The sequence below is a fragment of the Charadrius vociferus genome, unplaced genomic scaffold (assembly GCF_000708025.1).
Source record: "Charadrius vociferus isolate BGI_N301 unplaced genomic scaffold, ASM70802v2 scaffold332, whole genome shotgun sequence".
NCBI classification, from domain to species: Eukaryota; Metazoa; Chordata; class Aves; order Charadriiformes; family Charadriidae; genus Charadrius; species Charadrius vociferus.
Window position 1 is genome coordinate 2,438,867 of NW_009647418.1, and position 12,623 is coordinate 2,451,489.

The 12,623-nt window shown below is 38.4% G+C and overlaps 1 protein-coding gene across 1 annotated transcript in view; it reads right to left on the minus strand.

The window, feature by feature from the left end:
* Positions 1-1,115: 1,115 nt before the first annotated feature.
* The window catches only part of ATP2A2 (ATPase, Ca++ transporting, cardiac muscle, slow twitch 2), a 43,614-nt gene continuing 32,106 nt past the window's right edge, over positions 1,116-12,623 (minus strand). The window contains 11 exon segments of the mRNA XM_009880280.1: positions 1,116-2,762; positions 2,880-2,997; positions 4,060-4,193; positions 4,569-4,654; positions 5,860-6,062; positions 7,128-7,348; positions 7,614-7,949; positions 9,290-9,508; positions 9,687-9,809; positions 9,903-10,034; positions 10,578-10,680. Of these exon segments, the coding sequence (XP_009878582.1) occupies positions 2,493-2,762; positions 2,880-2,997; positions 4,060-4,193; positions 4,569-4,654; positions 5,860-6,062; positions 7,128-7,348; positions 7,614-7,949; positions 9,290-9,508; positions 9,687-9,809; positions 9,903-10,034; positions 10,578-10,680 (1,945 nt within the window). The 3' untranslated portion in view covers positions 1,116-2,492.

Consider the following 12,623-nt stretch of genomic DNA (forward strand, 5'->3'; position numbering starts at 1 on the left):
ACACAGAATTAACTTGCTAGTATTTGTTTCCAACAAATAACATACTTGTACATATTCTGATCTCAAGGAATCCTAAATCACATGACCTATTAGTTTCCTGTTTCAAGAAACAGGGACAAGTCTCTCATCGCTCACTTGTAACTGATACAGCAAGTGGCTGGTGCTGGCCATTGGTTTTGCGGTATGCAAAACCTTCGTTTGGCAAAGACAGGTTCTTCCAGACTGAAGAGGGTATTCAACAGGATTTAAATGCTTACAGTTCAGCAAGGCACCTACGACATCATCAGGTCCAGCTCCCCCACCTGAGTCACTTCAGCATCAACATAAACAAGTCAAAGTCTATATAAACAGTGACTATTCACAATGCAGCGGAATTCAAATAGGGTCTGTATTTTGAGGTTAGCATCTACTTTTGAAAGCTTGAAACCTAGAGAATTATCTGTGCTCACTGGATTCCAGCTGGCACCACCAAAACATAGCTTTTAACTATCATTTTCCTCTATGAGGAATCAGAAAACTGTCTGAATTTGGTTATTGAAGCAGACTGAGCCAGCACGAGATAACACAGCACCTGCTACTCTACAGAGACGTAACAACCCCAGTACATTTTTCAAAGACTATCCTGTTAAGCTGAGACTGTTCTTTTGTCCTTTCATATGACCACTGTGCAAAGAACTTCCACTCACTGGAAACAATAAGCTGTTTTTGCAAAGAGAAGGGCCTGCACTTCAAGCACTGCAGATACCAGAGACTATGGAAGGGTGGTCAGCTCAGAGGGGCATCCCCTATTTCATAGCAGGAAAAAGCTTTGGAGTAAACCAGCACCTGACCACAAGTACCAGAGTGTTTTGGACACTAAACATTCATGTGAACAGCTGTCAGTGTCTTAAGTTACAGATTTGTCCAATTTTATCTCAAACTTAAGACGAAAAGCTGTAAGATCTTGGGGCATTAAGGCTCCCAGGTGCTACAAAACAAGATCCTAAAATACATTAAACCAAAAGCAAGTGCTTTGCCTTTGGAATCAGTAATTTGAGCTTCAGACCACAAAACAAGAGTCTAAAGTGGTGATAATAATGTAGCACAGCAGAGTTTGACAAAACACAGCATGGGAATGAAGGAAATTACTATTTATTCTTCAACATGTATACAGCATATGCTATTTTACAGCAAGTCACCACTGGCATGGTGAAATGGAAGAGAAATACTCACTTTAGTCGATGAAAGTTGGAAGGCATTGGAGAAAAACACCACAGTTAGGACTGTTAATGACTTACACATTGTTGATACAGGACTGAATTTGAAAACATGCTTTAACATTTACCGTAATAATGAAGGTGGTTAGTGCCACATTAAAATAAAAATAGTTCTATACAATATGTTCAATTTGGTCATGTGCTATTTACAGATTTTACAAAAAACACACACGAGCTTGTTACTTCAAGTCAGGCTACCAACAGGCCAGCAGAGTAACTCCATGTATACAACTGATCATTAGTGCCCTAAGTGTAGGAAATCCAATTTCTAGCTATGCAGTGCAAGTTATTTTTCCAGGTCTCATTACAAGTTTTGATCTTAAGGGGGGTAGGGTGGGGGGAGAAAAACAAAGGATCCAACACATGTAAATAAGGTATTAAAACCCAACTTAACCCCTCTTTTGAACTAAAACAGATTGTGTTTGTTAAAAAGGCTTGGTTTAGACTGAAGTAGACAGAAATAGCCCTCCCTATCCCTGCATAACAGGCAACTGGCAAAATAAGGTCTGTTACAATAAAATACAATAGACAAATAAATAATCTTAAAAAAAAAAAAAAAACAACCCTATGTGTGTTGAGAGTATGGAAGAACCCCAGCAGGCCGCACCTGGAATGATATTTTCTGCACGAGCAAGATTAGGCATACCTCATACAGAAACTGGTGTAAACAAGGACAGTAAAGAACCAAGAGAGAGGGAACAAGAATAGGGGAAACCAAGAAGAAATCCTGACCAAGGTAGCAGGACTCTCTACCCAGCGCAGAAAGTTCTGCTTATGAATAAAACCTGACTTTATGACAAATTAAGTTTGGATGATCATGCAGAAGACAAACAGTTACATGCTTTTTTAGTTTCAGACGACACAAATTCATTCCCTAAAATCTGCTGCCAATTTAGTTTGATAGTGTCCGCTGGCTCAAAAAAAATCTACTTTTTTACACGATGAATAGACTATTGAACAGAACACTGTACATGCTTTTCATCTACAAAAAAATATTTGCATAAAATAGTGTTAGTTCTCTGTACATGTCAATGGACACTTTAACTGTGTATAAAAGAGGAATATATTGCCCCCACTGAAGTCAGAAAAAGCAAAAAACCAAAATCTAGATTATGAAACCTCCATCACCGGCAAATATGTTCATGTGAAAATTCAGCAGAAATAGACAGTTGCTCTAAACAATAAAAAAATTAAGTTAAACTTTTTCTTTGAATGTAAAACTTGTCACCATGTCAGTCAAGACCAGAACATATCACTAAAGTTAGTGTCTGTGCTGTAAAGCCAGATAACCAAGGGCATAGTAATGAACACAAACGGCCAGGAAACTCCTTCGGTGCATGCTGACAAAGAACATGGTTTGGTGGCAGGCCGCACACTATCTTTACCAGGTTCCAGGTAGTTACGGGCCACATATTTAAGTGTTTCATCCAGCAGAATGACAGGTAGTGAGATTTTCAACACCATCAGCCATTGCGTCACATTCAAAGGTGTGATCTGGAAGATAATCTGAAAGAAAAGCCAAGCATTACATCTTTTCTCCGACTCCATCCCTTGCCTTAAGCTCCAGACAAGTTTTTACTCCATCTCCAAGTTCAGGGATGGGTGTTCGATACGTGCACTTACTGGCAGCGGTTCCACATAAAGGATAAGGAAGTGGAGTGACATGGACAAGCAAATAGCGCCCACCAGCCAGATATTTTCCCACGGGGGCATCCTCATCAAGGATTGATTTTCTGATAGACTGCAACAGAAACACAGTACGTTTGTGTATGGAGACACCAATCCACCAAATTCAGCAAATCAGAAAACTAGCTGGAAAGAAAAGCAACATGGCGACTCACAATTATCCCACTAACAAAGGAAATAAAGATACCGAGATACAGTTTATATATATGTTGCAAATTTAAACTACCTTGGAAGTCTGCTTAGCAAAGCAGTCTCAGTTCAGCCTCACATTTATTCTTGAAAGCTTTTGTGAGTTCTGCTCATTCCTGATCTAGTCTACTTTTTTTGTTAAGACCCTGACATCCTCTCCATGGGGGGGTAAGGGAAAGACGGGCACAGCAGCAAAGACAGAATCCTCCCCAGTCTGTTGTATGCCTGAGGACCTACTGCACCCACTTCTGAAGTTCACGTAGAGACTGGCTACACAGAGGTCAAGTACTTGCACCTTCTTAATGCCTGTTCTTTAATTCTTCTCTTCCGCTTCAATCTGCATTTAGGCTATGCTGTAGAAGAGGCTGAGATCCAGAACATCAGATGTAGATCAGTATCTCATTATGTAGGACTACGGCAGTACACTTGTATTTAAAGTTTATTTGTTTTTAAATTAAATGACCTCTAAGCTATTTGAAGAAAAATACCCTTGACATTGTGCTATTTAGTGGCTTCCATTTATAATCTGATATTAATTGGCTAAACCCACACTCCCTTAGGGCAGGAAAAACTATTTTCCATATCTTCAGCATTCTTATTTTAGTTCTCCTTGATATCACTTTATACCAACATAGGAGGGATAATCTGATTGATTAAGCTTAGATTAGAAATAATGGAAAATATTTCAGTTGCTCGCGCTTAGTAAAATACCAGAGTGAATTGGCAGACTTAAAAATAAAGCTTATGATAAGAGATCTCAAATGTTATCTAAGAGAGTCATTTTGTTTGCACTACCAGGATTCAGAAAGGAAATATGACTCATTCGTCATTAGTTGAGCTGTCCATACACTACGAAAGAAATTGCACAAAAGGTGGGATTTTGGATAAGCTATGCAGAAGCTTTGCTTTCCTATTTGGATATACAAACCTGTTGAGAGCATTGCACATCTCTATGGTAACAAGTACAGAAAGAGCCATTGTCATTGGATATGGAGACTCAAAAACCACACAGTCGACACCAGAGAAGTCTGGGTTGTCCTCTTTGCACTGCAGAAAATGGCTCTAGAACAGAACAACATGAACTCACTTCCACAGCTTGTTAACTTTTAAAATGTAAAATAGGCAGTTACGAAATAAGCAGTATTACGAAAACTTTCTAACATGGCTCCTATAAGCACTGGTTTTAAACTTTCACCAGCTTTAGAAAAAAGAAACAGTTAGTCCTTCAAATTGTTTAGAAGCTCAGGTATCCCACCTCCAGAATTTAGTTTTAAGACTAATTAATCATAATCAAGTTTTACAGTAACAAGTCTGAAAATGTATAAAATTACATCCTTTTTCTGCAACCTACTGTTTTTCTACAGTCATTTCAAGTAACAAATATGAAAGCAGCATGTCCCTCCCCTCTCCCCCAAAGATATTAAACTGAGCAAATACCAGCTGATAAAAGGTAACTCTTGGACCACCATCAGCAGCGATAAACCACCAAGCAGCAGCACCCACTGTGGCAGCACCAACATAACCTTAAAGAAAACAAAGTGCTTTTTTCAGTGTTGTGAACTGCACGCAAGAGAAGATCTCACTTGCCACGTTTGAACTTCTACCTCAAGACCTCCAGTACTGTAAAAAAAATAGATTGTAATTAATCTATCTCCTGCGCAAGAAATCTGCTCTACCAGTTGTAACTTAACCATTAAATGCTGTACTAATATCCACTTATGGAAGGTGACGGCTAGAACTTAAGGCAAACAACGAAATCATTTGGAGTAATCAACCTGCAATTTTTCTGTTTACCTCTCGGAACCCAATGTGTGTCTGTCCTTACACTAACTAATACTGAGATTTACTTACTTTAAAGATCTATGAAGTCAGTTAGGAAAATTAAGGTCACAACTTTTGGCATGAAGACAGTGTGCATTAAGTATCCACGTAGATACTTATTCTAGCTTTACACTACTATAGCTATATTTAAAGTTTAAATCTATGCCCACTGCTTTCACAAACTGCTATTCCTTTATTTTCCCCGATTATAGCCACGCCAGCAAATCTGTTGTGTTCTTCTACTTAAGCACAAAAATGGTAGATTAGATACATGACAGTTGTCATTTTCAGATTTAGAAGTAGTTCTACATATGACCTCAACAGCACGTTCGCTAATTGCTGGTCTTGGTTCTTCAATCCCAATCCCACAACATGCTCATCTTCCTACAGCTGACAGTTACTGCATGGACAAGCTAAAATCTGCTGTCTCAATGCTCTGAGCTAAAAGTATTTCAGCCTGGAATAAGCCAAATGAGAAAAGGCAAGTCGGTGGCTTCTTGAGAACAGAGGTCAGACTCAGCCCTAAACCCACCTGTTCCTGAAGGGCTTCTCTCTTATAAGGACTGTAATACCATCCACTACCAGACAATTTTGAAGGTCTAATCCAGTGACTGTCACACTGATGTTATGCAACCAGGGCTTCTGGTGCCTCAGTTGCAACCAATAAAAAAAAAAAATAATTAAAACCCTCACTTTACTGTTCTTATCGCAGCACTACTTGCAAGTGTGCAAAACAAAAGTGTGAATCTCGAAACAAAATAAAGTAAGAATACCAGTTCCACAGAACATCCAATGCTTACTTTCAAGATTTCAGCATACAAAGAGATTAGACAAACTGCTTTCAAGTCGATCTCAAAAAAATGTACCTGCTTAAGTTTAATTAAAAAAAAAAGCTATTACTACTTACATCCAATAGCTAGGTAACGGAAGAAGAGCCATCCACTGATCAGTGGCTCTTTAGGGTTGCGTGGAGGCTTATTCATGATATCAAGATCAGGAGGATTAAAGCCCAGAGCAGTAGCAGGGAGACCATCCGTCACAAGGTTTACCCATAACAGCTGGACAGGAATTAGAGCTTCAGGAAAACCCAGGGCAGCAGTCAAGAAGATACTATAAAAAAACCCACCAATTATAAGCTTATTCTTGTGCATGTAAATAAGTCCTTTTAACGCCTAAGCCTGTAGCATCACTTCTGTTCTTTCATACAGTTATCCATTTAATATCACAACCTGAACATTCACGTTCAGAAAACTAAAACATATCCAAGAGCAAACACTTCTAACCACTGGCATAAGTTTTGAAGCATTATCTTTCTTCTGGTAACTTCAGAAATTTAAAAGAGTTTCTGCTTTAGCCTTATTTTTATTCCCACTCTACTTGTCTGTATAGGTAAATATATACATACATGCATGCATAAAGGCTTGCAAGCCATTTTCTAAAAGACACTACAACTTTCACAGACATAATAGCATTTTAGCTCAAATGACTAAGCTTCATTTAGCTAGATTACTGCTAGTCCCTGCAAAAATTTAATGAGCATGTAGCTTTCGTGGCTCCAAGCCTGTGTGAATAAACAGAACAGAAAAAGGGGCTGCAGCAAGAGCCATATGAAGACAGCTTTGAAGTTTACAAGAAACAAGGCAAGACAATTGCTGTGTTATATTCCACTCCAGGAGAAAGTATGCTTTGATATAAGCAACTGTTAGGAGATCAATATTTACATTCTGTTACCAGAAATGCATCCTGTGGCATTAGGTCACCATTCTTTCCAAAGACACAGAAGACACATTCTTCTGTAACTTGAGGTTAAACAAACATCTAAGTTATACCTGTGGCGAAGTTATCCGAAATACCCGATCTTGTAATATTTGATTAAGATTTTTATTTTCCTATTCTAGAGAATTATTCCAATCAGAAATAATTGTAAAGCATTTAGCCACCTACTGAGCTAGAATATTATATGCAATGCAGTAAGAATCTTTTGTATTATGCTAAAATTCTCCAGTAAAGACTAGGCTAGAAGGATGCAGACTTCCACACAATCACAATGACCAATTACCTAGAGAACCTGTTTCTATGGCTTTAGTGAGAAATACTGGAAGTAATAAAATAACTAACAAAAAGACACTCTATCATCATTACTCTAGTTCAAAGAAAAAAAAAATTTAAACCTACCAAACAACTTCTCCGACATTGGAAGAGATCAAGTAACGGATGAACTGTTTCATGTTGTTATAAATTGCACGTCCTTCTTCCACAGCAGCTACAATAGTTGAGAAATTATCATCTGCTAAAACCATTTCAGAAGCAGTTTTAGCCACTGCAGTACCAGAACCCATAGCAATTCCAATTTCTGCTTTCTTCAATGCAGGAGCATCATTGACACCATCACCAGTCTAAAACAAGAATTTAAAGTTGGAAAAAAAAATAAAATCAACAAAGTGGGCAATTACATATAGGACCATAACGGAATTTTGTACTGGGTGTGGTTTTGGATCTTAAAAAAAAATAAAAGTCACTTCAGCGCAGAGCTATTTTGAGGCTTTGAGTTCAGGGAAATGTGGAAGAAGTGTCCAGAACGAGGCATTAGCCTGACAAGGCATAATTTGGGTTTAAACACAGTGTCTGCTTTTCAAACCAAGTAAAAATTCAATTACTCACCATAGCTGTAATCTCATCAAAAGACTGAAGAAACTCAACAATTTTAGATTTGTGAGAAGGCTCTACACGAGCAAAGCAACGGGCATGGTGGCAAGCATCTCTTTGGGCAGCAAGTGAAAGTTCGTCAAATTCACGACCAGTAAAGGCTTTTGTAGAAACATCTTCATCTTCCACAAAGATACCGATGCGACGGCAAATAGCTACTGCTGTGCCTTTATTATCACCAGTAATCATAATAACTCTAATACCAGCTTGTTTGCACAGCTTTATAGATGAAGCTACTTCAATTCTTGGGGGATCCAGCATACCCACACAGCCAACGAAGGTCAAGTTGGTCTGAAACAAGAGAACACCAAGTTTTTGCGCAAGATCCTGTAGACTTCTCATCTGACACTAGTGCAATAATCATTCTTCCTGCATGCAAAATATGTCTCAGGGTAGTGACATCTGTCTTCACTCTTGTCCACAATATTCTGTGGTTCTACATTGAGCAATTAGGACACCAAGGCCTATGTCATCCTGCCATTTGGTGAAAACCAGTGGATCATGCATTATACACTTGCTCTTGTGTCAGGGTTGTTTTTCTTTTTTTCCTGAAAGGGTTACTTCAAAGAGTTATCTGTTTCACCATATTAAGTCTTCACAGCACTTTAGCTCTGACACTGAATTCAGACAGCTAGAGGAGAACCGAAAGGTCACAAATCTACATGCACATTAACAAGTAAGAGGAGGTAAATGAGAATTTTTAATGCTTTTGGAATCATAATGCTACATGGTACCATCTACATGATGGGCATATATATGGGAGGACACAGTTAATTCCCAGAGCATGACCACACTCTGAAATGGGATCTTTTTCAAACATATCTTGCTTCAAACACACTCGTTTAAAAGCGTGCTCTAGTTGTCAGCCTTGCAAATTCAACCTGCAGGCAGTCAAGTCTTTCTTTTTCGTAATCAGCGCCAGGAGCACAGTGCACGAGCCAAAAACACTAACACAACTGTTGTCATTTCTCCCCTCTAAATCCTAGATACAGATTTCATTGGAAAATTACAGAGTAGCTAAGATAATAATCATGGACGGAGCTTTTGCAGCTGACAGCATGGAGGAAGGGAAGTGAACTTGACCCTCAGAGCACAAAATGGCAGGAAAGTTTCATCACAAAATCCCCAAAGAGGTCTTGCAGTTGAGTAATGTCAAACCATAATACAATTTTTGGAATATTTTTCAGTCTCTGAAAACAGCTTAAGGTGTTATGATCCCGAGGACCTTATGTACGTACGTGAAATAATACAATTTGCAGGTGCCTGTTTAACTATTTTTTTCTTACATTTTTATCCAAGCAGCAGTGTGTAAAACGGCCACCATGACCACACACTAATCATTTTTCTTTTAAACCCCAAAGAATCTAGGGGAATGAAGTAGGAGTGACAGGTGTCAAACCACAGAATACTCCAAGTTTTATCCCTTAAGTTTCTTTAAAGAGACGTACAGTCTGTTCTTAAACTGAGCATTCCCTCCATACGTGGCTAACTATTGTGTTGACATCAAAAATACCCAGAAAGAGAAAATTCTCAGACCTAACTGCCTCAAGGAAGAATCAAACATAAGGAGTCACTGTTCTCCAGCTTGGGAGAGGGAAAAGCATCTTAAAAGGATATTTTACTAAACTTACCTCATAGTTAATGAAATTCGAGGAGTCCTCAAGATTCATTTCCTCTTTTCTGGGTGGATTGTCATGGGTCGCCAGAGCCAAGCAACGCAATGTGTCTCTACCAGTTCCCCATTCTCTAATGACAGACATTATTTTCTGCTTAATTCCTGAGCTTAATGGTATTTTTGCATTTCCAACACGCACATGCGTACATCTGTCAATTACACCTTCAGGAGCACCCTGCAGAAGCAAAAAAAAAAAAGAGTAATTTAGCTTAATAAAACCCTTTTCATTATAAGATTTGCTCAAATTACAAAGTCCTTCCTTCATCTTCAAGCTGCAGTTAGTTGTGCTTTTTGAGTATTGTGCCACCTTTGCAGCCATTCCATAACTATACTTTCTCAAGTGAGGAACTGACCTTAACAAACATCTTACTCATGGATGTGCGGCTTGGTTTGTTCGGTGTACAATAGACAGACATAGACTTCCTATCTCTTGAGAATTCCAGAGTGAATTCTTTCTTCATAAGTTGTTTTATCACCTTATTAAAAAAACCACACACATAAAAATGCATTTAGATAATACATACTACAAAACTCACTCCCCAATTAATTCCAGATAAAAGAGTACTGACCGAGTTGCAGGCATTTGCACGTTCAATTCTAGAAAGTCCTTTCAAGTCTGTGTCAAATACATTCATCTTTTCAACCAGACAGGTAAGTGCCGTTTCTGTGGCTTCACCAACTTTTTCATATACTCCCTTAGCCTTTAGTTAACACAAAGCAAACAAAAAATACAGGAGTTTACTTTAAACCTCACCTGGAACCTACCAGAGACAAAATTTCAAATTTCACAATGGAAAAAAAAGCTTAACAAGATTTATTATGGCTTATGAAACAAGCAAAACTATTAAAAAAAAAAAAAAAAAGAGCAACTTTGAAGACTATGATTCATAGGAAGTTTCAAGACATTATTCTCAAGGCCAGCAGAGAAGGATGACAGTACTTTACCATCAAGCATTAAGTCATTATGAAACGCAGCAACCTTAAGGAGGCGAGGGAAAGGAAGAAAGCAGCAGTGCATTCTACACAACGAGATCTCTCCAACTGTCAGATTACACTTGCTGCCTGGCTTTAATTTTCTCAGTGTTCAACAAACAGGTCATTCCCAGAGTTAATACTTAAGAGGACCTAAACACTCCCCCCTTGACTAGAAGGGGATTTACCACTAAAAGGTATTACATAGACAGATAAGAACAAACATTTATCCTCATTCTCACACTCTCCTCTGTTCCAGGACATGTACTTACTTCGTTGTAATCCAAAGAGGAATCATTACAGAGTGCACAGATCGTTGCTAGTTCCACAAGGCCATCGTACTGGCTACATTTAATAAGTTTGTCATCTTTATGCCTTTCCAAAGGAAGAAAAGGGGTAGATTTAAGTTAGTTATTTAGTATTAGCATGTCACCTTTTTCCCTTCTTTAATCCCTTTACTGCATTTCCATTTAGTACAATGCTTATTCGTTATGGACTTGGAACTACACGACCAGAAATTGTTGAGAAGAGCAGGTTTGATAAAGGCTGAGTTCTGAAGTTTAGATCAAAGAGTCATGAAAGGAAAGACATGATTATCAATGAAATACTACCTGAATTACAAACCCTTATTTCCTCCAGTGACAGTCATACAGCAGCATAGAAGAGAATTAAAGAGGCATATGAAAGTAGCATTAGCGTAAGCACAGGACTTGGAGAGTTCCAAGTAGAAGAGGGATGTTGTTGGGATACCTTAGGAGCGTGGCTTCCTTAGACTTACTGCATATTCTGCAGATTTACTGCCATGCATGAAATGCATGCAATGGGCAGGCATAAAAGCAGGCCTGGCCTCTTTAATTTCTTAAAAATTAATCCGTACTATTCGTGAATCTCCTAAGTCAATGAAAAGCTAAGTCATTTCATAATACCAAATTCCACTAGAAAAGAAATATTCTGGTAGTCTTTCCTAGTAGTTATACACAATTGATAATGAAAATCTGACTTTTTTTTAGAAAGAGGGAAGGTACATTTTCCCCAGAGTAATGCACCATTTAGACATCACAAATAAGAAGCTACTTCGCTTTCACATTTGGAAACAGGCAGTAAATGAATTCATCTTCTGGACCATTAGCATACTTCTACTGTAAACATAAAAGAACCAAGGCAGTATTCAACACTTATTTTTCCCCCCTTACCAAAATTAGTAAGACATAACTCATATATAACACCTTTTGATTATAACTCCCGAGGAGGGGGAAAAAAAAGAAAAAGTCTGGTGGTACAAAGACATGGATCACTACTCCATAAAAATTCATAACATAGACTATGACATGTCCGATTATGTAAGCTTTTGTTCAGTCTCTTGTAGTACTGCAAACAAATGCCAATGTTGTATAACACAGCATGTGAACAAAATGCATCTTAAAAAAACAAGCATATTTTTAAACTTTCTTTTTGCATATAATTTTGCGCAGCCATAAGCAGTGGCTTTAAATGCTGAACTTTCTCAGCAGCTGTCACCTCCTCTATCCCAGCTAATACTTCCTGTTTTCACCTGTTCTGAACTCGAAGACAACTAGCATATCTGAGTACCTGTAACTTGTTACACCAGGGTTTTCCCCCCCACCTTGCCTGCATGTTCCTTATCAACGATTGCTGAAGAATAGCAAGTGCATATGGAGTCTAAGTTGCTGGGGTCCATTCTGGATAAAGGTGGGTGGTCTTTTTTCTTTTCTTAAAACTTCAATCTTTTTGACTAGCTAAAGACCCTTGACCATTGAAGGTCAAATGCAATCTGCTAGCTTTTGCCACAGCTCTCAGTAATTATCGTCAGTTTTATGCTCCCAGTTTGCAAGTAAGCATGCACGTTGCGCGTGCTGAGACATGGCAAAACCACTCCAAACTTTTCAACAATCTCCCAACATCCCTGGGAAATCAGTCAGTATGAAATTTTAGTTTTTCAGTACAAAATAGTTGTAGTTTTATACTCTGAATGTACCTTAGAGGAAATTGATGTATCAAATACTTTGAGAGTAAGTGAAAAATCATTGATTTATCGCAAGAACGCTTAATGGTTACAAAATAGAGCAGGCTGCCTATACAGCTGTGGAAGACAACAATATCTGAAGTTAAGTGCAAAGAAACATCTGTCATGAACAGCTCATATCTAGAGCAGGTCCTGCTTTGGGGCACTGCAATGGACTAGACTGCCTCTTAAGGACTCCATCTAACTTTGCTTTCAGTGACAGTTTGCAATCCAAGGTGAAGTCAGTCACCTTATTTAAAACCCTTACAAAGCCACTGATTTAAAAAAACCAAAA